The sequence below is a fragment of the Podarcis gaigeae genome, assembly GCF_964106915.1.
Source record: "Podarcis gaigeae genome assembly, chromosome: 17".
In the NCBI taxonomy this organism is placed as follows: Eukaryota; Metazoa; Chordata; class Lepidosauria; order Squamata; family Lacertidae; genus Podarcis; species Podarcis gaigeae.
Genome location: NC_139694.1, coordinates 35,115,852 through 35,143,204, shown reverse-complemented (window position 1 = coordinate 35,143,204; position 27,353 = coordinate 35,115,852). Strand labels below are relative to the sequence as shown.

The window sequence follows — 27,353 nt, the reverse complement described above, 5'->3', positions numbered from 1 at the left end:
GGGAGGGGCGGCCGCCGCCCTCGCCGCCTCCTTGTGCCGCTGCTCCAGCTCCGGCAGCCTCGGGCGCGCATGCAGCCGGCGAGCCCCAGGGGCGCAGAGAGAGGATCCGCCCGGCGCGCCCCGGCCCAAGCGTCCCAAGCGAGGTCGGGGCTGTGCCGCAGTCGGGGGGCGGGCGGGCGAGGCGCCCCCTCCGCGCAGCCCACCTGGCCAGCCCCGCCCTGAACGCCGGCCCAGCGCAGCGCAGCGCAGCCGCGGCCTGGAAGGCGGCACGGGAGGTGCGCTCGCTCGGCTCGGCTGGCACTAGGCGCGCGGCGCCCATGGGGCGAGCTCTTCGGACCGGCCAGCGATGGACGACTCCGGGATCATTCGCCGGAGGCGGCTCCAGGTAAATCAGGGCGCGCGGCGGGTCCCTTCACCCTCCTCTCCAAAGCGAAGCCCGCGCCGCCCTGGCCAAGCCTGCCGCGGTGCCCGGGATGCGGCGCGCAATCCGCGCGCCCTCTCCGCCGACGCAGGGAGGCAGGCCGGCCGGCCGGCCGGCCGGCGGGCAGCAGAGACAGGGCGGCAGCCGCCGCCGCTCTCTCCTCCGCCATCCCGGGGGAGCCTCCGAGCAGAAGCCCAGCCCGGGCTTGTTCCTTCCTGCAGGGCGCAGGTGTGCTCGGTGCCAACCGCGCCGCGCTTTCCTTTGGTGCCAATGGGGCGCCGCCGGAGGTGGCCGCGCTCCCCGCACGCCAGACCCGAGCAAATCTTCTGGTGTCGCTGGGGGAGGAGTGGGCAGGGGGACGGAATGGCCGAAGACCAGCGGGGAAGCCGAGGGCCGCCTGCCCCGGGTGGGCTGCGGGGTCACGCGAGTCCCTGGGCAGCGCCAGGGAAAGATGAGCGGCGCCTGCGAATCATCATTTGGCTTTGCTGAAAATGAGATCTGGGAGAAGGTTCCTTTTTCCGCCTCCTTTCTCCCTGCTCCATCCGTTGGGGCAAAACCAGACTGAAGAGACCGAGGCTGTACCTCAGTCGTAGGAATATAAGAATTTCCCAGTGGGGTTAGGCTAGAGTCCGTTTATGTAGTGTTTGGCAGCATGGAAAAATGACAAGCAGCAGTCCCTGCCCCGAGGAAGTTCCATTCTAAATACAGGGCACTGGCAAGGGAGAAATGGGGGAAGCAAGGATAAAAAGGAGTAGAATTATTGCATTTATTTACTTAAATTATTTACTTTCTGCCCTACGCTTTAAGTACATTATCAGGGCAGCTATACAAACATTATTATTTTATATACCTTAATATGTAGAGTAAACTACAGCTTGAGCATGACAGCACCCAAATGGAATAGAGCAATGGACAAACACTAAAAAGGGTGAGGGGGCGGGGGATAAAAAAAGCGGCGAGAAAGAGTTGGAGTGGGTGCTGCGTGAGCCTTTGACTGTGAACACATTCCAAAGCCAAGGTGTTTTATATTGCTACATTTCTTTCCCACTTTGGCTGTTAGGAAATTTTGAACAGCAAAAGACTGCAACGGAAACACCCAGTTGCTAAAGCTTTTTAGGGAAAGCCCCTGGAAGCCAACCCATCACACCTTTGACATTAGTGATTTTGCTTGGCTACTCCAGAAGTTCCACAAATGCTCTGTGAAGCATTGTGTGCTGATAACACACATTGTGTGAACAGAAGAATTAGGACTGTGGCATGAATGAGATTCAACAACTGGAGTAGTATGGATATGATTAGAGACACAGAATGGGGCACCCCCCCCCCCCCCAGAGTCCCATAGACTCTGGGCCTAAGCAGGTTCTGCCTGGCTGGTATCTGTTTGTGAGCCCCCCTGGAAATTGAATCAATAGACAGTTCTCTTGGTTCCTTGCAGGCAGAATGAGCTGTGGAGGTAACAAACAACCTCTCCACATGTCCAGACACTTCTAGTTATATGTTTTAAAAATACTTAGCTTTCTAACAGTTGTTTAGCCTTGTCTCTCTTATTTCACAGAGCTTGAAAGGTGTTTATGGTATATAAACAAATTGTTTGGAATTATGGAGGCATGAGAATGTATGCATATGCTAGGTTCCCAGAGAGTAGCGCAGTCCATTCATCTGCATACTGTCCCCGCAGCAACAAGAGAGAAAAAGGCACAGGGATGCTCAGCTCATGTGGAAGGGAAAAGCGAAACAGCAGAAGTCCCCGTGGCTGGACCACGTGCTTAGTGAAGGCGAGGGATTCTAAAAATGGAAACAAAACTTTTTCAAAGCCCATCATTTCTTGTAAGCAATCTGTTCCTAAGAAACCAAATTTACCATTTCCCGAGCTGTATTTGCAGTGGGTCCCTGGAAGGATGCAGAAAGTGTAGTGCAGACTTTTCCAACTTTGTGCTCTCCAGGTGTTTTGGACCGCAGCATGTTGGCTGAAGGCTGATGGGAGTTGTAATCGAAAACATCTGGAAGGGCACCAAGCTGGCAAAGGCTTCTGTACTAGTTAGAGTGCTGGGACTGGGGTGACCCAGGCAAATTCAGATCTTTTCTTAGCTGGGTAACCTTGGGCCAACCATCATTGGTGTAATCCAACTCACAGGATTCTTTTGAGGATAAAATGGATCTTTGGTTCCTTGGAGGAAAGTGAGGATATAAACGTGATAAATGAGAAAATCTGTTTCTCTTTACTTCACGTTGGTAGACATTGGAAGCTAAGAGACATATGAAATAGCAAAACGTTGACTGGATATGGACAGCTAGTTCCATAGTTCTATTTGGGGTTGTATTTTGTTTTCAATTGTTTTTATTCTGTATTTTATTTTGCTGTAATCCATTCTGGGGGTTTCCGGTGAAGGGTGGATATGATGATGATGACAATTAATACTTTCAATTAATAATGCAGCGATCCATAACCTCCCCTACCTCATTTTGCAGTCTCCTTGATGGAGAAGAGAAAGTCACCATCACTCATATAACCTTGGAGTGGGGTTTCATTAATTTATGTAGGCCCATCTGTGGTGTCTTTAGGCAATGCCCAGGCTGTCCTTAAGCATATGAAGTGAGAAGTGATGAAAGTGCTTCTGACCATGTGAAGAGAGAATTTCATCCGACATAAAGCTACAGATTCCCAGGACTAAGCCATAGGGTTCCCGGGTCTGAAAGTGTTTCCAGATAGTCTCAGTCCTGGAATTTGCACTGTTAGAAGCTAAGTGCCATCTTTCAGTGATGTCCACTAGACATATTTTGCTATATCTCTTCAGACATCATGCCTAACCATGTTCTGCACTAATCAGAGTTCAAAATCCAGACTATGGTTTGTGCTTCTGCACATGTAAGCCAACCATTGTTTAATTTATTTGTCTAGGTGATAGGTTTAAGTATTTCCTCAACCTTCTTTTACCAATGGTCCTTACAATACCTTGGGCTTGTATGTATGCTGCATTTCGTATGCTACACAGCAGGAAAAATAAAATGATTCATCAAACAGGTTACAACATTGAACAGTTAAACTCTTCAGAAGTAAAACACAGCAGTTATCCAGGGCACATCAACACAAAACCACCTCTGGAACTAGACACCAGCAAAGATCTTAGGGTCACAAGATCAGACAGGGCAGTATGGGAGGAGTCAATTTTTCAATCTGGTCCCAAGCTGTTTGGAGCTTTGTAAGCCAGAACCAAAGGGACACGGGTGGCGCTGTGGTCTAAACCAATCGGAAGGTCGGCGGTTCAAATCCCTGCAACAGGGTGAGCTCCCGTTGCTTGGTCCCAGCTCTTGCCAACCTAGCAGCTTTTTTTGATGCGCTGCTCTGGTTTCACCAGAAGTGGCTTAGTCATGCTGGCCACATGACCTGGAAAAACTGTCTGCAGACAAACATCTGCTCTCTCGGCCAGTAAAGCGAGATGAGCGCCACAACCCCAGAGTTGTTTGTGACTGGACTTAACTGTCAGGGGTCCTTTACCATTACCTTTTTAAGCCAGAACCAGGAAGTTAAACCTAGCCTGATAGCTAATGATCAGCCAATTCAGCCTCTTTAGGAGTGGGGTAATAATACCTGTACAATAATGTAATCCATTGAGTAGCCGAGACACCACATTTGTCACTACTGCAGGTTCCAGATCAGCCCCAAAGGCAGCCCCACAATAGAGCACATTGCAGCAATCCAGCTTTGAGGTAGCCAGTGGATGAGTCACAGGCATAAGGCTATTCCTGTCCAGAAATGACAGAAGCTGGGAAAAGGCATTCCTGTACCATTTGATCACGTGTGGATGAAGTGTATTGACTGACGTGGGTTTTTTTGCCTACTGTTTTCACGATGCTACAAAGAAAAGATCACCCCTATGCCTTAATTATACTGTGGCTTCAATATTATTTGTGGAGCTGCAGATATAAATAGTATGCCTTACATTCTTCTAAATGTGACTTGAATTTAGCAACAGTCTTCATGACTTGCAACCATTTTCATGTAGTAATTATAAAGCTAGTAATCCTTTATCATAATATTTTAATGTGATATGTCGGTGTTGGAGCGTTTTAGACACTTTGCATACAGTAACTCTTACAATAACGAGGATGAGGTAGGCCCAATATTATTAGCTTTAAGCAGCCCTCTCCTAAACAAACAAACAAACAAACAAACAAACAAACAAACAAACACAAACAATATTAGTGTGACTTGCAGAAGGCCATCTAGTGTGTTGATAGCACAGGGGAGATTTGAACTGAGGACTTCTTATTGATAGCTAGGTTTGCTGCATTACGTCTCTTGGAGCGACAGACCAGGCCAACAGTGGCGTAGCGTGGGGGGTGCACCGGGCGCAACATCTGGGGGTTAGGGAAATCCACTGGTTAGGGGGCGCAAATCCACGGGTTAGGGGGCGCAAATCCATGGGTTAGGGGGCGCAAATTACTTGCCTTGCCCCGGGTGCTGATAACCCACGCTACACCACTGCAGGCCAGATAGGGTGCCCACGGTCCAAATACAATACTCAAGTTGTGGGGGTGAGCACATGCAAAGCTGATGCATGGAAAACATTTTTATCTTGCCAATCTTCCAAGGTGCCCAGATGGTAGTCGTGGCTCTTCCTATTTTTGCCTCACAATAGCCCTCTGAGTTAGGAGAGGGAGAGGGAGTGATCTTCCCAGGACTACCCAGTAAGCTCCATGGCCGAGTGGGGAAGTGAACCCAGCTCTCCCCCAGTCCTAGTTTGAGAGTAACAGCTACAGCACCCTAGCATTGCATTGACTGGCTCACCTTCAAGGATGGCTATTTGACACAGGTAAGTGTAGGCTGGGATTTTGATACAGTATCTTGCAAATGCAGCGTGTATCTTATCCTCTCTGCTCTAGAAACTATCGTTTTGCTTTCAGACCATTGCTTTCAGACCAAGTCTGCAATTGGTGGGACACACACACACACACACACACGATGGATGGGGTAGATTATAGTAATATTTTGGAATATGGCACCCTGTGTAATGCCAAAATTTGGCGCACCCCCCCAAATGGATCTTCTCCATTTTGGATCTTCTCATTTTTTGATCCCCTCACCTCAGTACCCTGTGCAGTGGAACTGCCTGCACCACCCTAAATCTGGTGTTGTGGTAGGAGGAAATTTGGGAGCATGGCTGGCTGGGGGTTGCAGCAGAGTGGGAGAAAGCCCCCCCCCCCCGACTGACTCCTATGGGACTGTTGCCAACAGCTGACACGCTTCCAGGAAGACACTCTGCAAGGATGTAGGAGAATGCAGCACCCGAAACTGACTCGTAGGAGAGTCGGACCAGTGACCAAAGGCCAATGCTTCTCCATGCCTGGTTGGCCACTGTGGGGAACTGGATGAGAGAGGCCTGTGGTGATTGTTATTATTCTTTTATTTAGTGTTAGGGTAATTTATTTAGTGTTAGGTAGTACCTCTGGTGGGGAACGCATTGTGCTCCCTGGGTAATTTGTCCACCTTTGGTCCCCATCCTGCACTCAGCCCTCACCTGTGGCTCCTAGGAGCTGTCAGCATGTGACAGTGGCCATACCCCGGGAAAGGGCTTCAACTGGCCGGCTAAGCCAGGTGAAGGTTGCCAAGGGGTCTCAAACCCTTGATGAGTTAGGGACTTCCCCAGCATGAGAAGACGGGCTCAGGCAGACTAAACAGATGAGGCCAATACAGTGGTACCTCGGGTTCCATACGCTTCAGGTTACAGACTCCGCTAACCCAGAAATAGTACCTCGTGTTAAGAACTTTGCTTCAGGATGAGGCCCCATTAGCTAAAGTGGTGCTTCAGATTAAGAACAGTTTCAGGTTAAGAACGGACCTCCAGAACGAATTAAGTTCATAACCCGGGGTACTACTGTAGTTGGTTCAACGAACCATATACGGTGGTACCTTGGGTTACATACGCTTCAGGTTACATACGCTTCAGGTTACACACTCCGCTAACCCAGAAATAGTGCTTCAGGTTAAGAACTTTGCTTCAGGATGAGAACAGAAATTGTGCTCCGGCAGCGTGACGGCAGCAGGAGGCCCCATTAGCTAAAGTGGTGCCTCAGGTTAAGAACAGTTTCAGGTTAAGAATGGACCTCCGGAACAAATTAAGTACTTAACCTGAGGTACCACTGTAGTGCAGGTTCTTGGCACCCAGGGTGCACGTGTGTGTGTGCCTGGGAGATGGGGCACGGAGGATGCCCGCGCCAGCCCAAGCCCTCACTTCTAACTGAGCTGTGGCAGTCTGAGCTGGTGGCGAGGGAGGGGAGGGGAGGGAGAAAGAGGCTTGAAGGCACCCCATGACGAGGGCAGACTTAAGGGCCGTGGCACCAAAGTGGCGTAGTGTGGGGCTGCCAGGGGGGCCATTGCTCCGGGTGCACAATTTGGGTGTGTGTGCAAAGCAAGCACACCATGCAGAAATCCCTGTCATGCGCCATTCATGCCCTGCCTACCTGGTGTGCGAGTGCCCACCTGGCAGCCTGTGGCATCCCCCTTTGCAAAGGAGGAGGAGGAGGTTGCAAGAGCCTCTTGCTTCTTCTTGGTGGGTGGCGGCAGTGTTCTCCCACCCAGTTCCTCTCGGCCCGCCCAGGGTGAGGTGTGCGGGCATCCACGAGGGGAAGGAGGTGCCACCACTGCCCCAGCCCTGAAGGCCCAGCCCACGTGTGGCTTGGCGAATGAGGGGGAGTGTTGTGGGAGTGCCTGGTTGCACCGCCTTGCGCTCTTTCCAAAATCTGCACCCAAGGTCATGGGCCCCCTGGGCCTCCCCACATTATGCCTGTGGGTGCAATGATCAAGAAGGCAGTTTCTGCACCTGCTGTGGAGGGAAGTGAGGGGCAGATGGGGCTCGTTAGCCTATGCAGGTAGCCCATCTAGGAGAAGGAAAACTCTGATTCTAAATCATGGGTAGGCAAACTAAGGCCCAGGGACCGGATCTGGCCCAATCACCATCTAAATTTGGCCCACGGATGGTCCGGGAATCAGCATGTTTTTATATGAGTAGACTGTGCCCTTTTATTTAAAATGCATCTCTGGGTTATTTGTGGGGCATAGGAATTCGTTCATAATTTCCCCCCAAAAAATATAGTCCGGCCCCCCACAAGATCTGAGGGACAGTGGACCAGCCCCCTGCTGAAAAAGTTTGCTAACCCCTGTTCTAAACCTTTGCTGCTTTCAGAAGTAAAAAAAGACTTAGGAGTAAACTTTATATAAATCCGAGTGGAGTCCCTAAGATGGTTGGATAGCCTCTTGTATGTCTCCTCCTGGCAACAGCTGCAGCCAAGCTGGTGCTGAACATATTGCTCTGCTTTCCTTTGGACCACATCAGTGAGGCTGAGAGGGGCATCTTGTCTTCTTGGGAACCCTCCATACATACTGCCTAGACTTGTGCCCGGGAAGGTCACATTGGCTTCCTAACACAGTGGTTTGACTTCACCCCTGGAGGTGCACTCCATTGTCTTGAGACAGAAGGAAGCCAACAATGCTTTATACCACAAGGGTTTCAAGGCAACTTCTATTAATACAGCAAAAATAATACAGAACGCATACAGTAAAAATTCAAAAAGAGTAAAGGCAGTCATACATGCAGTGTAAACCACTGAGCCTCTTGGGCTTGCCGATCGGAAGGTCGGCGGTTCGAATCCCCACGACGGGGTGAGCTCCCGTTGCTCGGTCCCTGCTCCTGCCAACCTAGCAGTTCGAAGGCACATCAAAGTGCAAGTGGATAAATAGGTACCACTCTGGCGGGAAGGTAAACGGTGTTTCTGTGCGCTGCTCTGGTTTTGCCAGAAGCAGCTTAGTCATGCTGGCCACATGACCCAGAAAACTGTCTGCGGACAAATGTTGGCTCCCTCGGCCAGTAAAGCGAGATGAGTGCCGCAACCCCAGAGTCGTCCACTACTAGACTTAATTGTCAGGGGTCCTTTACCTTTACCATTAAAGGCAGTCATACTAAATAGCTAAAAGCTAAAACATCTGCACAACACAGCACTCATTATTAAAACAACAAACCCAAGAAAGCCCACCCCTCCAGAAAAGGAAAATCTCCACAGCCAAATGCATTGAAGTAAATATGAGTCCCAGCCTGGCACCAAAAATATGACAGTGTTTGTGCCACGCAGGCCCTTCTGGAGAAAGCATTTCATAATTGGGCCACTGTTGAAAAAGATCTTTCTCCTGAAACTGCCCTCCTCTGGTTTGAACCAGTAGGTATGGTCTTTCTTCATTATGATGGGGAGGGGGAGAGGTTAATGAAATATACATGCCCCAATCCTGACTCCATCCAATTTTAGCCATATCATGTTGCCACAACTCTGTAGTTAAGAAGAGCTTTGAGCTCCACTGAAAGGCATCCCCAGTTCTTCAGACCCTGCACTTGCTGTTCTACCGTACACATTCCAAGTGTGCCTGCCTTTTCTTTCACTGATCTTAGAGGTAACCTTCTGCATGTTCACAGTTCTGAAGGTAGTTTAGGACTGGCAGAGGGAGCACAGAAATGGAGCAGTGGTGTCCCTGTGTTCAGAGAGCCTCCCTTGTGTGCTATGGGTGGGGTGAGATTATGGTGCCTGCAGAGAGAAGCTACTAGCGCTCATGTGTAATTGGGTTCCGGAGAGCATCGCCATGTGAAAGCAGTGAGAGGTGCAGCTTTTACCACAAGAGTGATTGTGCTGCTCTGATGTCCCTCAGCATGGCTCTGGCAGTGAGCATGCCTTCTCTCGAAGACCATTTGGTACATAAACACCCCTCTTCTTGCCTAGCAGGGGGCACTTACTCCATATCTGAGTCACTGCTGACTTTTTCTCTTACCTAGTCACTGTTTTCATGGACTGGCTGGATCCAGAGGGTTGATGGGAGGCACCAGCTAGGGAACCCCCAATGAAACCCCAGGGGACTGGTGGTTGGATGACGATGAGTGGCCAGAGGGAGAAGAGGGGGCAGAGGACGAGGTGTCAGAAACTGAAGGGGCAACAAGGTTCAGTGAGCAGGAAGAGGCTGTGGCAGAGAGCAGCCCAGAACCAGAGGCTGTAGAGAAGAGGGGCCAAGAGGCAGAGATGAGGCAGGCTGCTGAAGAAGTCGGGGGGGGGGTTCCCCTCTCCCCTGGTCTCCCAGGTAATACAACAGAGTCGCAGATTGCATGGGAAGGACTCAGGGAAGGAGGAAGTTTAGGCAACTATGAGAAGGAAAGGACCTTTAGTCCTCACATATTGGCAAGTTCTACCTGGAGGAGTTGCTGTGCTCTGCAGGCCTGGCCTTCTGGGCTGTCTAGTTTCTTTGAATAAAAAGTTAACTTCACTGAAGCTGTGTGAGTATTACTAACCTGCTCCTGGCACCCACTCCTGCCGACTCTCTTTGTTTTCAGTGCTTCCTCCTTCTCCCTCTGCTTTCCACCCCACTGCCCTTCCTCATGATGCTGTGGTAGTCAGATAATGTTCTGATCATGATGGGGTGGTAGGGTTTTCTCTTTCATTGCTCCTTAGCAGATGGGTGACCCAACGGCTTAAAACAACATGCGTTGTACTGCTGAGAGGAACTTCCTTAGAAAGCGCCCCTTGCTGTGTGCGTTTGGGGTCCTCGTGTGCTGTGCTTGGGGGGCCCTCCTGCTCACTCAGCTCCTTATGCATTCTTCTAAATGTAATGGGAGTGTAAATGGGAAAAGGGTTTCCTTTAAGAGAGAATAAGAATGACTTGCTTTCAAAGAAGGCTTCTCCCTATATTTCTGCATGAGTCAGTGTTCTGGACACACCTCCTGGCTGGAGTGAGGCAAGCCCAACATAGTGACTCCTTCGGTGAGGTAGCGGGCAGCCTCTGTGAGCTAGTTCTGCTGCACTGAATGGGGAAGGCAGCAAGCACAGTGGTTGGACGTATGTCTTGGATGCAGAAAGGCCCAGGTTTTAGTCCCTGGCACCTCCATTTAAAATGATCAGATAGATGTACAGTAGTACCTCTGGTTGCGAACGGGATCTGTTCCAGAGGCCCGTTTGCAACATGAAAGGAACACAACCTGCAGTCTGTGCACGCTTGGGTTGCGATTCGCCGCTTCTGCGCATGTGTGTGACGTCATTTTGCGCATCTGCGCATGTGGCGAAACCCAGAAGTAACCCTTTCCGGTACTTCTGGGTCGCCGCGGGACGTAACCTGAAAGAACGTAACATGAAGCAGACGTAACATGAGGTATGACTGTAATGGGAAGAATATCGGCTGCTGCTGACCAGAGTGGGAACAATACTTGGCTAGATGGACCAATAGTCTGACCTGGTGTAAGGGGATCACCTGTGTGATGAGTCCAGCCTCTTCCAACCTGGTGGCCTCCAGATGTTCTGGACTGCATCGCCCTTCAGTATAACAGCTGGAGGGCAGCAGGTAGAGAAAGGCTGGCCTATAAAGGTCTACATTGGGATCTGCTGCCCCTGTAGACCTGCCATCTGAGGCAGCTGCCTCAGCATGCTTTCTGGGTGGGCCATCCCTGGCCTAGACAATTCCATTTTTACTTGATACAATGGAAAAACCTGCTCCCAGCTGCAGCTTGATTAGAAAGAGGTGGGCCCAGCATGGTGAAATTATTCATTCCCATTATATCCCTAAAGCAAGGCGAGACACAACAGGCAGCCTGGGTGCCCGAAGCAGTTCCCTCAGTGGCGCAATTGGTGCACAATGGCACATGGTTTGGGAACGAATGGTTTGGGATCTGAGACTTGTTTCATTTGTATGCATTTAGAGGTTGCTGTGTTAAAAAGAAAATGAAAAGCAGGTGCAGTGAGCCTGAATATGTAGGAGTAGTTCCCTAAAATAAATATTGCAAAGACTGAGTGTTGTGTTAACTTGCTGAAGGGCTCCTTATGCTAACCCCGCCCCCAATCTTGTGGTTATATATCTTTGTAAGAAATGGCAATGTCGTTATGTTCGCTAAAGAGAGAGAGAGGAAAAAAAAATTGGGGAACTGAGCCCTGTCTCTTTCTGCATCCATTTTCCTTGGTCACTTACTAGGTTTTGAAGAGGTCCTGTTTCTGCCTGTGCAGCCACAGCAGGTGCTGCGATTCCCCAATGTTGGTTGACTTCATCCCTGAAGGCATGCTCTTCTTCCAGTGTCTCCTGAGACAGATGGATGCCAACCAATTAATTAGGATTACCATGCTATAGATATGTCATATTTGAACTGTGCGAGGGCATTTATTTAGCTGCTTGTCAGTTTCTCAAAAATGCGTACACACAAGTAGCTTTTAGAAAATGACAGTCGGGCACCCACTCTTGTGTTTGAAAGATTAAAAGGAAACGGCTCACATGTGCATAACATTCAGATATGATGGTTTTGTTGAACTTGGGTTTGCCAGAGTACCAAAAACTTGTTCAAAATGGCAGTGGATGATTAATGTCATTTTTAAAACAACATGTGATATAAGATGGTGCACCTGTGGAAATTTGACTTCACACCTCCTCCCAGCTTGACAGTGATTCATCGGTTACCAGATTTTGAAACAGGTTTCCAATGAAGTGTGTACCCACATGGTGGAAATGCCTCCTAATCTGCTTTTTAAAAAAAATAAAAACAAAAAACCCTCGCAATTTTTTTAGAATGCCAAGAGAAGTTGTGTCAAATCCCTTGTTGATTGAAGAATCGTTCTGTATAGAAATGTTAGGGATGTGCCGCTGCCTCTTTACATGGATGGCCTTTTGGACCCACAATTTCTACCTCCGTAAATGATAGAATCATAGAATCATGTAGTGCTGGAAGGGACCCTGAGGGTCATCTAGTCCAACTCCCATCCTTGGCAGATGACCTTCTAACCTCTGCTTAAAAACCTCCAGTGAAACTCTTGTGGGAGTCTGTTCCACTGTCAAACAGCTCTTACCACCAGAAAATTCTTCCTAATGTTTTGGTGGAATCCCATTTCTTGTCATTTGGATTTGTTTGTACACACACACACACACACACACACAGCCAAGAGAGAAAGCTAATACCACTGTTGATCTGTTAATTTTTAAAGAACTGCAAGACTCATCTTGTTTGCCTCCAGAGACCCGCTTAGCTACTTCCTCAAAAACTGCTTTGTTCATTTCTCTGCCTTAGTTTGCCAGGTCAGTTTACCTGTCAAAGAAATACATTTTATTTATTTTCATAGGGTTGTTGTTTTTTTTTAATCTACAAAGCCCTGCTTCTTATTGTTGTTTTAGTTTCTTATCTTAGTCAGGTTTTATTTATGTATTTGCCTAGTGTATTTTATCTTAATATTATATAAACTATAGTTTAAGAGACCCCCAACTTTGCCAGTGCTCTACAGTGGTCTTGAAATTACCCGCATTCATTCTGTACAGTTCCACTTTCACTGCTTTGGTGCATAAACCAATAGCTTACATTTTGCTGTTTGTACCTTGTTAGGTAGGGTTGCCATATTTCAAAAAGTGAAAGGTTGTTGAGCTTTTATTAATTCTGACCGAAGTTGTTGAGGTTTTTTTTTTTCTTTTTCATTTAAAAAAAAAACATTTTGAGCTATTTTTAAGGAAATTTGCCATACGTCTGGATTTTCCCGGACATTGTTTCAAAAAGTGGTTTTCTGCCCGGATGGTGTTTATGACAGCTGAATCCCGACTATGTCAGGGAAATTCTGGACATAAGGCAGCACTATAGGTGAATCCCAGTTTAACTTGCTATCAAATACCAAAATCCAAGTACCCAGCAAATGGTGCATTTCTAATGTAGCCTCTTTAACAGAATGGTGCAAATGGTGTTGGCATATTGCCCAGGTTGCAAAACTCACCCAGAGTGTAAGATAAAGGGAAAATGAACAAAGTACTGAATATTTTGAGAAGTGAGGATAGTTTTTATTAGTTATTGGCACCCCAACAATATTGTAGAAGTTCTAGGCCCTTTGGGACCTCACAGTGAATTTTTTGCCCGGCTCTTCAGGAGTATAAGGTTGCTCATCCTGATGCATTTGCTGCCTTGGGCTCCTTTGGGAAGAAGGGCAGGATACAAATTTAATAAATAAAATACAGTTGTACCTTGGTTCTCAAACTTAATCCATTCCAGGAGTCAGTTCGACTCCCGAAGCTGTTCGAAAACCAAGGAACGGCTTCCAATTGGCTGCAGGAGCTTGCTGCACTCAACCGGAAGCCGCGAAAGCCACATCGGACATTCGGCTTCTGAAAAATGTTTGCAAACCGGATGTTACGGAAAAATCTAGGTGCAAGGCTGCTCAGTCACCCAGCTCGTCGGGCAGAGCCCACTGGTCCCTGTGGAATAAAGGAAGGAGTCCAGCCACCAACCAGAGCGAATAGCTGTAGACCAAAGTTTATTGCGCAACAGGTTCAAAGAGGAATTTTGCACCCCGAGGATGGGGTGACAAGGACTTTTAAAAGTTTCTATCTTATCCCAGCATACAGTTCATTAAGCATCATCACTGCATCATTGCTACATCATTGCTAAATCCTGATTAACATAGGAGGAATGTGTTGGGGCAACAGGTGGATACGGGATATGTATTGGGAAGTACATTCTAAGCACCTACTACAAAGGGGCAATAGAACTTTGTTTTGCATAGTCTGCCACCTGGGCAAGTCCGGAGGAGTGCCTTTGCCCAGCGATTGACACCTATGAGTATCTTCCTGTGAGTATGTGACCTCCCGCTTGAGGGATTATGATGGGGACCAAGTGGTTTCCAAGTCCTTGGCCAATGAAGCAAATTGGCGGTGGAATGAAGGAAACTGGCAAAGGAGTTGATTTTATATGATTTTTAAAGCTAGATAACTTCCCTGAGCTTTCAAGTCGAAAGGATACATTTATGCATAATATTTGTAACATTTAACAACTTTAAAGACGTGCCCCTACCCCCCGTAATTTCCGTAACACCGTAACACTCACTTCCAGGTTTGTGGCGTTTGGGAGCCAATTTGTTCGACAACTAAGCCGTTCGAGAACCAAGGTACCACTGTATACATATTTGGCCATTGGCTGTCCAGAAATACATCAAGCACTATTTTGCAGGTGTCTTAAATATTTTCCCTCTGAATGTTTGTAATGTTACTCTTTGCCACCCAGATAGGTTGAAGATATCGTCCTTCCTTGGAGAAAATAATGCTTAATTGAATTTTAGCATGTGAATTCATTGTGAAATCTGTGTTTTATGAAGACATTCATGTCAAACTATATCTCCTTCTTCAACATTTATGTTATTATTGGCTCTATGTACTGGGATCTATATCTTGCATCTTCTCAAGTATTGCCCCCATGTTCTGCTGTCGAGAATTTTGCACTTATTGGAGTGGGATGCTTCTAGCCTCCCACATCTAATGCACTTCACGAACATGTATTTTCTGAGCATGGTAGGCTGTAGGGAAGAGGCAGAATTAATGGCAAAGGGAGAACAGCAATAATGTACTGTATGGGTCAGAAATCCAAAATTGACTGGTTCTTGTTACTGCTTTTGCAAAGTATGGCAGCTGCAATTCATTTTGATTTTATTTTATTATTTTTCTAGTTTTCCAAAATTTACAGACATACAAGTCACAAAGACACAGATCACATACAATTCCAATACACGTGCATATTTGACTTTCCTCCCCCTTCTTGTGGCTTTTTTTTATTTTAGTTTTTCATATTGCATTTTCCACATTAATCCATTTTTAAGTTATGGTTTAATTTCTCTGGATAATATGTTTAACTGCTTGTTTTACTTTAACCCTGCTAATGAACTTACTTGCATACAAGATTTTTTCAGATATTCCACAAATTTTCCCCAGTCTTTAATGAATTTTTTTCCTTCTTAGTTTCTTATGACACCTGTTAGTTTTGCCCTTTTGGCATACTCCATTAATTTAATCAGCCACTCTTCGTTGGTTGGTGCTGCATATTCTTTCCACCTCTGGGCAAAAAACATAAACAGGTTTTTTTTTGGCCTTTTGGTATCTCTGTACCTACTATCCCTAGAAGAAAACCTTCTGGTTTTTTGCTAAAGGTTATCTTAAACATTTTCTTCAATTCATTATAAATCATTTCCCAGAAAGCTTTTGCTCTTTTACAAGACCACGACAAAGTACCTTCTTTTTCCTTAAATTTCCAGCATGTGTTTGATTTTGATTTATACCTTTTTGCTAAGCCACTAGGGGTTAAACACCCTGTGGACTATCCTTTTGAAAATTGGCTGCCCAGATAAATTTGTAAACACCATTCAGCTCCTCCATGATAATATGACAGCAAAAATCGCAGTATTAAGGTTCTACTAGCCTCTCCCATCCTGGTGCCATCCAGATGTTTTGGACTGCAACTCTCATTGGCCAGGGCCTAGTGGGAGGAGGAGTCTAAAACATCTGGAAGGCACCAGCTTGGGGGAGGCTGGGTTCGGCTGTTGATAGTCTGTTTCTTGATCTCAAAATAGATAGGATCACCTTTTAACGTACCGTAATTGGAGATAAACACTTCACTTCCCCTGCCCCAGATTATTAAATGTATGCAGCAAGTAGCTGCAGGATCTAGTGCCTAAATGAATGCTTCCAAGTTGTTGCTGAAATGCTGCCTTGAATTTAACACCAGCAGTTAGTAAAGATTTGACAGATAAGATCATTACTGGGGCTAACCATGGGTCAAGTGATAACAAATGAAGCCAGCTTGATTTAAGTAGAATGGCAAGTGGAATTTGAGCTGCACCTTCAGTATTTTGAGATGCTGAGGTTAATAGACACATTAGACTCTGAGAATAAGGAACTGGTGTTTCTGAATACTGAAATTATATCTTATGTAGTGTGTATCAATGATAAACAGTTTCCATGCCAAGCAGAACTTATTAAAAAAAAAAAAAAAACCGCACCTTGCAAGAAAAGAGAAGCTCCCTCTAGTTTTTTGATGAGGCATGGAAACATGCAGAATCTGTCCTCACCCACAAAGATAGGACGGCATGCATAACTAGCTTACCAAGTGGTTACATGATCACTGTGGTAAGTTAACAAGCAATGGCTGGAATTGATGCTAAGAAATGGAATTGATGTCCGGGGGGAATTTATGAAAGGCGACGCTTTGTCCTGGATCTTAGGCAAGTCAATTAAAAAATAAATAATAATAATAGCTGAACAACTAGGGTTTTCCTTCAAAAAGCTCAGCAGTTTGGGGGTCTTCCTAAACAAAAGCTCAACAATTATATAATTTCCAGGAAAAGAGACTTGTAGGATTTTCCACGTCAGGTGGCAAAATAGCTTGTACCTGACTGGTGGGCACCATTTGCTGCTCTTCCTCAGTCAGCAAAATATCTTGGTGCAGCCCTGTGAAATATTAATAGTAGGCTGTATTGCAGGCTTCTTGTCAGCCACTCTCTCTCAGCTACAGCACTGTGCCCCTCCCTCCAAAAAAAGAGCATTATGAAGACAATCTTGTATATTGGCATTGGCAGGGAAATCATTTTAAGTATTTTAAAATGAAACTTCACACTTTTAATTATTTCTGTCTTAGCTGTTGTCTTGTTTCTGGATGGACTTATGACTGTCAAATCATAGCTACACTCATTTATTGTTTTCCATAGCTTCTCTCACTTCAGCCCTGGGTGTGAGAGAAAAACAGCATATAAGGGAACCAGGAGGCTCTGTCTCCAGAGAATTGAATTGTCATTCTAGACTTTACCTATCTCTTTGCCTGGAGCGACTGTGGAAAAAACATACTGGTGCGGTAATGTGGTGTTGAAGCATAACCCCTTGTCAGGGGGTTTTTCCAGCCGGACCTCTGTTCTGCCACCTCTCAGGTGGGTGCCATTGGCATCATAAGAGAATAAGGGAGGTATTCCTGGTGAGTTCCGGCACCTCTTTTTCTAGAAAAATAAGACTGCCCCTTGTGCTGTTGTTCCCCACCGAACCTCCCACTCTCCCACCTACCCTTGGCGTATTCTGCTTGGAAATGTGGATGGCAGATAAATATTCTGGTCATAATCCACCTGGCAGTTTCCAAATCAACAAAAACAAAAATGAATTTTTGTTTGGCCGTTTTGCACTGGCCCTGAATATCCCACCCAGAATGGAGCTGATTTAAGGGGGAAATGGGTGCTTTGGGCAGAAACACCAAATGACACATCCTCCTTGTTAATTTACCTGGGGCACAGTCCACCGGGACAATCTCTAGCACACACCCCCATTGAAATGAGGGTGGGCGGGGGATTCCCTTGCCCCAGGATCTGTTTGCCTCCTCCCAGAAAAAGGAATTTTGGATGTGCCTCATATTCAGCTCAGCCTGCTGTTGTCATCAGAGGGACAAATCATATCCAGAGACATACAGTGGTGCCCTGCAAGACGAATGCCTCGCAAGACGGAAAACCCGCTAGACGAAAACGAATTTCCCTATGGGCTTGCTTCGCAAGACGAAAAAGTCTTGCGAGTTCCTTCGGGTTTTTTTCCCTTTTCCCCCTTTTGCTAAGCCGTTAAGCCGCTTATCAGCTGATCCGCTGATAAGCCGCTTAACAGCTGATCGCTAAAAGCCGCTAAACCGCTAATAGTGCTAATCCTCTAAGCTGTCAATGGGCTTGCTTCGCAAGACAAAAAAAACCCTATACGAAGAGCCTCACGGAACGAATTAATTTCGTCTTGCGAGGCACCACTGTAGCCTTGTTGGAGGCTGTACACACTATCCCTGTAAAGTTATATTCTTCCCCTCAAAGACTTCTGGACATTATAGTTTGTTAAGGGTTGCTATGAAATGTAACCCTCTGAGGTGTAAACTATGGCACCCAGAATTATTTGATGGAAATAATGTGCTTTGAATGCTATATGCGCACTATAACCTTAGTTTGTTGCAGCAAAGTCTTGTAGACACCTAAGACTCTTGGGAAGGGGAAGCAAATGTGTTGGAAGTTAGCATGGAATCACTGAGCCCAGAGACAATTTACCACATCGTTAAAAACAACAACAAACGATGTGTTGGAATAACATCTATGCAAGAAGAAGAGTAGGATCACAGGAAGAAAGAGTCCTAGCCTGAGTTTGTACCTGCTGCACTGGCTTTCTACTTGCAGTTAATTGTTCCCCTAGGCCAGGCATCCTCAAACTCGGCCCTCCAGATGTTTTTGGCCTACAACTCCCATGATCCCTAGCTAGCAGGACCAGTGGTCAGGGATGATGGGAATTGTAGTCTCAAAACATCTGGAGGGCCAAGTTTGAGGATGCCTGGCCTAGGGGAACAGTGAACTATGTGATTTACCCCGCCTTCAGTATGGAATAATATTGTCCATTCATTCTGCCGCCTGGCCTAAGGCTGATTCATATGTGCCTAAACATTACCTTACTTCTGGTCACTCTGATTATTCAGTATTTGATAATTTTGCGTCTGAGGCCTAGTCTAGGTCTATACAAGCAGCAGAATGACAAGGTGTGGTGGTAGAATGTACTACCGTCGTTCGGTCCCAGCGCCTGCCTATCTAGCAGTTCGAAAGCACCCCCGGGTGCAAGTAGATAAATAGGGACCGCTTACCAGCGGGAAGGTAAATGGCGTTCCGTGTGCTGCGCTGGCTCGCCAGATGCAGCTTGTCACGCTGGCCACGTGACCCGGAAGTGTCTCCGGACAGCGCTGGCTCCTGGCCTCTTAAGTGAGATGGGCGCACAACCCTAGAGTCTGGCAAGACTGGCCCGAATGGGTAGGGGTACCTTTACCTTTAGAATGTACTACCTCAGATTGCAGGGTTTTTTTAATGGTCCATGTTGTTAAAACACACACACACACACACACACACACACACACACACAGAGTTCCTTGCAGGTAGTAAACTAGCATATCAGACCCTTCAAGTGTTCCTATTTTCCAGGGACATCCCTGATTTAGAGAAGCTGTCCCGGTTTCTGATTTGATCCCTGAATGTCCCACTTTTCCTTAAAAGTGTTCCCTGTTTTCCCTGTTTTCATTGGAGAAATATTGGAGGGTTTGGAGTTATCCAGCCCCTGAGCCATCTGAAGGCAATCCTGTATAGGAAAGTGTTTTTTTAATGTTTCATATTCTGCTATGTTTTTATATGTGTTGGAAGCTGCCTAGTGTAGCTGGAGCAACTCAGTAAGAAGTGTGGAGTATAAATGGTAAAATTATCATTATGGAAGAGGACATCCCTATTTTCGTCGGAGAAATGTGGGAGGTTATGGCATGTGGGAGGCAGGCCAGGCTTAGAACATCCCTGAGAGTGCTATTTGTTTCCTTAAAGGGAATTATAGGGGGCAGATTGCCATTCACAAATGGCACCTTCTCACATACAACCATTTCAACATGGTTCAGCCACAGTGGCACAGCTAGGTACCGGTAATTTTAGACTCTGGACTTAATGGCCTTTGCTGCCCCCTCCTGCCTTCGGATGGTAAAGTGTACTTCACTTATTTCAAAATGTGGTAAGCCCTGCACGTTATAAAGGAAAGAATAGACACAGTAAATGAATTTTTTTGGAAGACCTTTAATTGTTTCTTTATAGAAATCTCTCCCCCGCTTCTTTTTACGAAATTGTATTTGTATGAACATAAAGGACAATTTGTTATTATATTCGTACAGAAGAACTGTATAAAATTATGTACTTAGAATCATAGAATCATAGAGTTGGAAGAGACCACAAGGGCCATCGAGTCCAACCCCCTGCCAAGCAGGAAGCACCATCAGAGCACTCCTGACATATGGTTGTCAAGCCTCTGCTTAAAGACCTCCAAAGAAGGAGACTCCACCACACTCCTTGGCAGCAAATTCCACTGTCAAACAGCTCTTACTGTCAGGAAGTTCTTCCTAATGTTTAGGTGGAATCTTCTTTCTTGTAGTTTGGATCCATTGCTCCGTGTCCGCTTCTCTGGAGCAGCAGAAAACAACCTTTCTCCCTCCTCTATGTGGCATCCTTTTATATATTTGAACATGGCTATCATATCACCCCTTAACCTCCTCTTCTCCAGGCTAAACATGCCCAGCTCCCTTAGCCGTTCCTCATAAGAAATAGTTTCCAGGCCTTTGACCATTTTGGTTGCCCTCCTCTGGACACGTTCCAGTTTGTCAGTGTCCTTCTTGAACTGTGGTGCCCAGAACTGGACACAGTACTCCAGGTGAGGTCTGACCAGAGCAGAATACAGTGGCACTTGTTTTTCCTTATCTTCTTTTTTCTTCTTTGTTCCAGCTTTGGTACTGAATATTGCTGTATATATAGATTTCTCTTTTTTTAATTGAAACTAATAAAGATCAATTAAAAAATGGGCAAGCCAGCCCTGTCTGGCTCCGCCTGCTTATTCTGCGTTGTAGGAGCCCTGGACTTCTGCCCCCAAACCCTGCCTAGAATTCCCCTGCTGTTTTGCCACCTTGTTCTGTCACATGTGTGTATCTGCCATTTTGTTTAGTGCATGGCTTGATTTAAACTTGATGCTGGGTGGGTTAAAATTGATTTTCTGTTCTGCCCAACCAGCTTCATTTTCTATTTGGGCCCTCAGCTGTTACCCCTGTAACATTAGCACGCCAGCACTGCTTCAGCCAACTCCTGGTGTGTTTACATGGCAAAAGTAGCAGATGAGGCCTTGGTTTGAACATGAAGTGCTCCTTGGGTCATCAGGTTTAGAAGGATATCATACTTCACTGGAGCCAAGGCCATTGTGTTTCATGTGCATCACATACACACACTGTTGAGTTTCTTTGAGGCAGATCTTAAGCTTGCTTTGTGATGAATTGTAGGGGGGAAATACGGCAAGGCAGTGGGAAAACTTGTTGTGATGCTGATGCCCGTGGCAAAGATGTGTGAACTGACCTCAAACAGCACTTTGTCTGAGGTGAGGAGGACATTCTCTCTGTGGAGCTGAACCTGTGATGGTGACTCATTTGCAAAGTGCCACCTGATGCTGCAGTCATTGTGATGAACATGCATGTGTGAGCCAGCTCTTAAAATGAAAGAGATAACTGAAGGGAAAGTTAGGTTGGAGTCAATTCAGGAAATAGCTAGGGCATCAGCCTAGTTCAGCTTTTCCCAGTCTAGTACTGGATTACAATTCCCATCTTCTTTGACCATTGATCATGTTGGCTGGGAGTGATGGGAATTATAGTCCAACAACATCTGGAAGGCACCAGGTTGAGGAAAAATGGTCTGGGTTTTAGCAAAAGTTATGGAATGGGCAGGGTGGTAATTGAGAATAAGACTTTATTTATAGGACTTTTCCATCCTGCCTTAGCTCTAAGAAGAGCCTCCAAGGTGCTTCACAGCAATAAAATACCAATGCAATTAAAAGGTGTATTCAAAACCAAAATAAAACAGATGAACAAAATCATAACTAGATAAAATTAAGGTGTATTAAAAGGCTGGTGGAACAAAAATGTCCTTACCTGCTTCCACCCAAAGGGCCCTGTCTTACATCTCCATTAACTGCACCCACCTTAGTTGCAGAATGCAGAGCAAGACCTCAGAAGATGACCACAGTTGACAGGCAGCCTGCTAAATAGCTTAATCTCAAGCCTTTTAGGGCTTTATAGATAATAAGCAGCACTTTGAATTTGAGATGATGCAGCCAAAATAAAAAGGCCTGGCTGGATACAGGACTTTCTAAGCAGTTATCACAAATTACATTCAAATGACAATCCAGGTAATCAACAGAATCCATGCGCTTCATTAATCCAACAGTCTTGGTGAACATTGCAGTGGACTTTGTCAGTTAATACCACCAGAGACCACTGTGTAAGGAAAACCTTTCTGGACACTTCCTCTGATAAGCATCCGCACACGCGATTGCCTGCTTAAGGAATTACGGCAGACAAGGTTTCCCATAATGCATGAGTGTGTGAGTGATTCTAGAACTCCCTTATAAAGAACAAAGCATTTACAAACTATTTTATACATAGTTTCATTCAGATACATGTGCTTTTCCTTAGAAAACAAGTCTGATTAATTGTTTCTGGTTCTGCTAGAAAGTGCCAATATCCCTCCATCGACACAGAGGGGGTTCCATTCATAGAAACAGCGGTATTGCCTGCTAGTTGTGTTGAGCTGTTGCTAGTGGTGCAACAACTTTGACAGCGGAGCTTTGGGCAGGTTGTCCCTTTAATTTTTTTTATGTCTTACGGGTGTGAGCCCTTTATTGAGAGGGAATTTGAGTGGTTAAGGAGGGGCTTTGGGGTTCTTTTGATGTGTGTGGTGTAGAGCATTGTGGAGATCTATCAAAGCACATGAGCATGCATTGGTGACTGTGAATGAAGTGGGGGTAGCATTTATGGTCATGCCTGTGTATCAGAAAGAATCAAGACCCCTTTGAGGTGCTGATGCTGTGAATCCCTCCATCATAGGTTCAGGCTGTATATTTGTGTAACTAAACCATATATCATAAAGACACTGCAGTCTCTGCTGTGCCTCCTTTCCAAAAGAAAAGAGAAACCTTGGGTGAGTTTCTGGAACTCCTTGTAACTTGCACCACTCAGAGATTAGGCTGGCGTGCAACAATACATTTTAACGGTACTGGGTAGAGAGGGACCTATAACTTTGTTTATAGTGTCCCCTGTTGGTAAGCAGAAATTGAAATCTGTACTGCAAAGTGGTTGGCATGAATATGCTATTTAGCAATTCTGCTGGCACTTGGACAATCTGGAAAATCCAATATGTCTGTCAAAATAACTCACCAGAAAATATATCTAATGCTACCTGTTACATTGAGAGAATCAAGTGCTTTCCTGTCTTGAAGAAACCTAATATAAGGAAGCAACTTCAGTGCCTGCCTGCCTGCTTGTCTTTCAGTGTGATCCTAAGCATACCTACTCAGAAGTAAGCCCCACTGGGTTCAATAGTGCTCACTTCCAAGTGAGTGGGCATATGGTTGTAGCCTTGATACTTTATTTTCTTCACCCATCCTCCCTTGATTCCCTTTTCTTATTTCTGATCCCGCCAGCCCAGCCCTGCACCCCCTTGGTTCCCTCACCTAGTTCACCTGACCTGTTACCTCTTTTGTCATTTCCACCTTTGAGCCTTTTGTGAGGACAGTCTCTGGTAGGACCCTCTTTCTTTTGTCCATCACCCGATTGCCTCATAAACAGGGATACATTTACACTGTGCTAAAATGTAAAAAGGGCAATAATGCAGCCAGGCCGTCCAAACAAAAAAAGGTAAACTTTGTGATTTAGGTACACGCTGTAAATCGAGCACATTTGCCCCATTTCCCTTGTTTTACATAATTTATGATGCACTTTGGACAATTACTGTTATTATGCATAATTTATTCTGGTTTTGCTAGTCAGAGGCAGGAAGCTATAGATGCTTCTGACCACTGGGAAATCCTGTTGGCAACTCCTTCGGGTTTTCAGCAGGCATGTAGTGACCCCACTTTCAATTGTCATTACAGATATAAGGACTAAGGGGTCAGCAAACGTTTTCAGCAGGGGGCTGGTCCACTGTTCTTGTGGGGGGCTGGACTATATTTTTTGGGGGGGAAATAATGAACGAATTCCTATGCCCCACAAATAACCCAGAGATGCATTTTAAATAAAAGGACACATTCTACTCATGTAAAAACACCAGGCAGGCCCCACAAATAACCCAGAGATGCATTTAAATAAATGGACGTATTCTACTCATGTAAAAACACGCTGATTCCCGGACCGTCCGCGGGCCGGATTGAGAAGGTGTTTGGGCTGGATCTGGCCCCCGGGCCTTAAGTTTGCCTACCCATGAACTAGATTGTTGTTCTTTCTCTTTCCTAATGTGAAAGCTGAGTTTTTCAGAGAGCTGGTTTCTATGCATGTAGCATATACATCCTGTCCTCTTGTGTTTCATGGAGTCATGGCAAATATGTGTTTTTCTTGGCCTAACTGACCTCTTCTGCAAAGCCCTTCTGTGGGGGCTTACCACAGATTTATGTGCTCTGCAGTATCTGCCACCACAAGTCTCCCTGTCTTCCCCACCTCTCCTTTAGCATTTTTTTGACCATGAGAAAATGGTAGAGGAGTCTAGGTTGCCTCTGAGTATCCCACTCCTTCATCAAACTTTCTGAGGAGAAATCAATGGCTTATTGGGAATGAAGAACTGTTGGCTACCTGTTGTGCTCCACTTTCCCTCAGGACAGCTACATTCCATATAAATGATGTGTACTGAAGAATGAGTTACATAAATAGTAGGGATGAATGTCCTTACTATTATTTTTACTCCATGGAGGGTGGGATGTGAAAAAAAGGGCAGTCTTTCCTTTACATATCCTCAATTTACACCTGTAGCTAATGTATTTTTTTTCAATTATTTGCAGAAAGACCTCCCTTTGCCCAGGAAAAGCAGTAGGTAAGTACAAGATTTCTGTATTTATTAATAGACACATAGCAGAATGCCAACATGAGAGAAAAACTCTTTCTTTGTAGCCACTTTTTTTGCTTGTGTGTGTGTATTATATGGGATATGTAATTATTATTATTATTATTAATTATTATTATTAATAATTATTATTAGTAACTACCCCTCTTGTGGACTGATTTAAATATCATTACTCCAATGAGAAGGCTTCCAGCCTGGTGATGCTTTGTTTAACATCTCCTTATAATGTGAATTGCCTTGTCATATTGCATACCCTTGGTGTTGAAGGAGAAATGTACGCTGTCCCAGCAATGCATGCAGCATGGAGCTTTGAAGTGTTCGCTTCCACCAAACAGAGCACCACTACAGGGAAGATAATTTCAGCAGCCTCCACACAGGGGCTGTCATAATATTTTAAGCTGCTCTTCAAAGCTACTTCCCAAGTTCAGCATTTTTTGCTATTTTGTCTCCTAGCCTGCCCGTAACCCTCACATTATAAATCCACCACTGGGCCATTTTGAACACTCATTTTGCATTGTGGACAAAGCCTCTTCTTTCTGCTTGTTTGCTTCTTAAAAATATGTTTGCTCTGGCCAACAGGTAGTTTTCCTAGAAATCCACTCTATGAATAAAATAAGAGATTAGAAGACAAAGGCTCCCACCATCAGCCCTTCAGAGTGACCTGCTGACAGATCTTGTTGCCTGAGATTTGTTGCCCCGTGGTTGGCAACTGTGGGGCAAGAAAGGACCCCTCGAGGGAGGGGCAGGCTTGTCCAAGGAGACTCTGAATTACTGACTGCTATGCCAGGATGCTAGGGTATTTGTAGTAGTCTGCAAAGTGATAACATAGAACTGGAATACGTGGTTATCCCATTGGCTGGTTCTATGAAAGCATTCTGTACACATGAATATTGACATACACAAAACAGAACTGAGTTGCCTTTCAAATGGAATATTCAACTTGCATGACTTTGCAGCTGCATATTTGTACCTGCAGAAACATCTCCTTGCCAACAAAGGTCCGTATAGTTAAAGCTATGGTTTTCCCAGTAGTGATGTATGGAAGTGAGAGCTGGACCATAAAGAAAGCTGATCGCCGAAGAATTGATGCTTTTGAATTAGGTGCTCTTGAGAGTCCCATGGACTCCCATGGCCATGACTAAACAACAACAACATTTGTACTTGGAGTTCTCACAGCATTTGAAAGTTTGGCAGGAAAGTTCCCCAAGGTGTATGATTCAGTACTTCATAGTCCTCTGCCACTTGCACTCTCAACATTTCTACAGTCCTATTTTGAGCAGAAATCAGTTTACTGAGGCCATAATTAATTAGGCCTCAGTAGTAGTAAATGCAGTAGTAAATGCAGTAAGGAAACGGTGGAGTGTGGAAATTGTGGAATAGATACCCCTTTATTTATGTGGATAAACAGATAGTCAGGAGGAGTGCATTTGTTATCCTGAAGAGGCAAGCCACTGTTTGGTTTCAAAAATGACTTGCCTCATTAGGTGTTGGAACAGCTGCCAAATAAAATGTCAAAATAAGCTCTGACTGTGTGTGTGGTTTCTTTTGCTTCATATTTTACTGTTTAGTATGTTGCCATAATATTTTGCCTCCATAGAGGAATGTATAGGAGGATTACATGTGGGAATTATTATTTCTGGAATTCCTAATTCACATAAATGGTGCAGGAAAAATTTGCCCAGAAAACTAGATTCCTGCCAGTTCCTGCTGATGGACCTTCCCATGGATCTTATATTTGAGTAGAAAAATGCCCCTTGAATGGTGTGTGTGGCTAAGGTGTATCTGTGCAGGTGACTGTTCATCTCTGTGCATCCACATTAATTCTTGACCTTGTGTTTTTACACTTAGCAAACACATATTGGTGTGTAGAGGGAGTATATATGTGCATACAGGTCTGAAATGAAGATGGGAACTGAAGTAATGGCTGTTGGTAGCAGTAAGTCACTGGTAGCAGTAAGTCACTGAAGTATGGCAAAGCAGTGATACAGACTAAGTCAAGCAAGCTATAGTCTCCCTATTCATTTTCTAAGGCAGAGCTTTCCAAACTTTTCAAGCTCATGACACACTTTTTGGACATGCCTCATTTCGCGACACAGCAATTCAGTTTCACATCATTTTGTGACACAGTAATTCAGTTTTACCAGCAAACCGGAAGTTAAATTAACCCTTTCCAGCCCCGGGAGGAAAGGTGCAACGCTCCTACACACTGCAGCCGACGCACTAATGTGTCACGACGCACTAATGTGTCAAACCGGAAGTTAAATTAACCCTTTCCAGCCCCGGGAGGAGCATGGAGAGCATTCGTGCAACGCACCTACACACTGCAGCCGACACACTAATGTGTCACGACGCACAGTTTGGAAAGTTCTGTTCTAAGGGTATTAAAGTGGGCTCTATAAATAAAAAAATTGAATTTTATAAATTGAAAATCGTAAGTTCCCCTAATATGTTCTGCTACCTTTAATGCCCTCTCAACTTTCTGGAGGCACCTCTCTTGCACGGATGGTCAGAGGAGGAGGAGGAGATGAGTAACGTCCCCACAAATGTGTAGGACATTATTATATAATACTCCAGAGCAAAGCTTTTTTAATTTTAAAAAAATGATTAATATTTTTTCCAGCATTAATGAAATTAAAAACAAATAACATCATAAAAACCAAACTACAGCACCATAATAGCTGCCACT

General features: G+C 45.4%; 1 protein-coding gene across 2 annotated transcripts in view; it reads left to right on the top strand.

Moving 5' to 3' along the window:
* Nucleotides 1-260: 260 nt before the first annotated feature.
* Nucleotides 261-27,353, top strand: part of MAST1 (microtubule associated serine/threonine kinase 1) — a 91,079-nt gene continuing 63,986 nt past the window's right edge. Inside the window, exons 1-2 of one of the 2 annotated variants that reach the window (XM_083718326.1) lie at nt 261-385; nt 24,606-24,637. In XM_083718326.1, coding sequence (XP_083574452.1) covers nt 347-385; nt 24,606-24,637 — 71 coding nt within the window. In that variant the 5' untranslated portion in view covers nt 261-346. The remainder of the gene's footprint in view (nt 386-24,605; nt 24,638-27,353) is intronic. The other variant, XM_083718324.1, reaches the window with a different exon arrangement.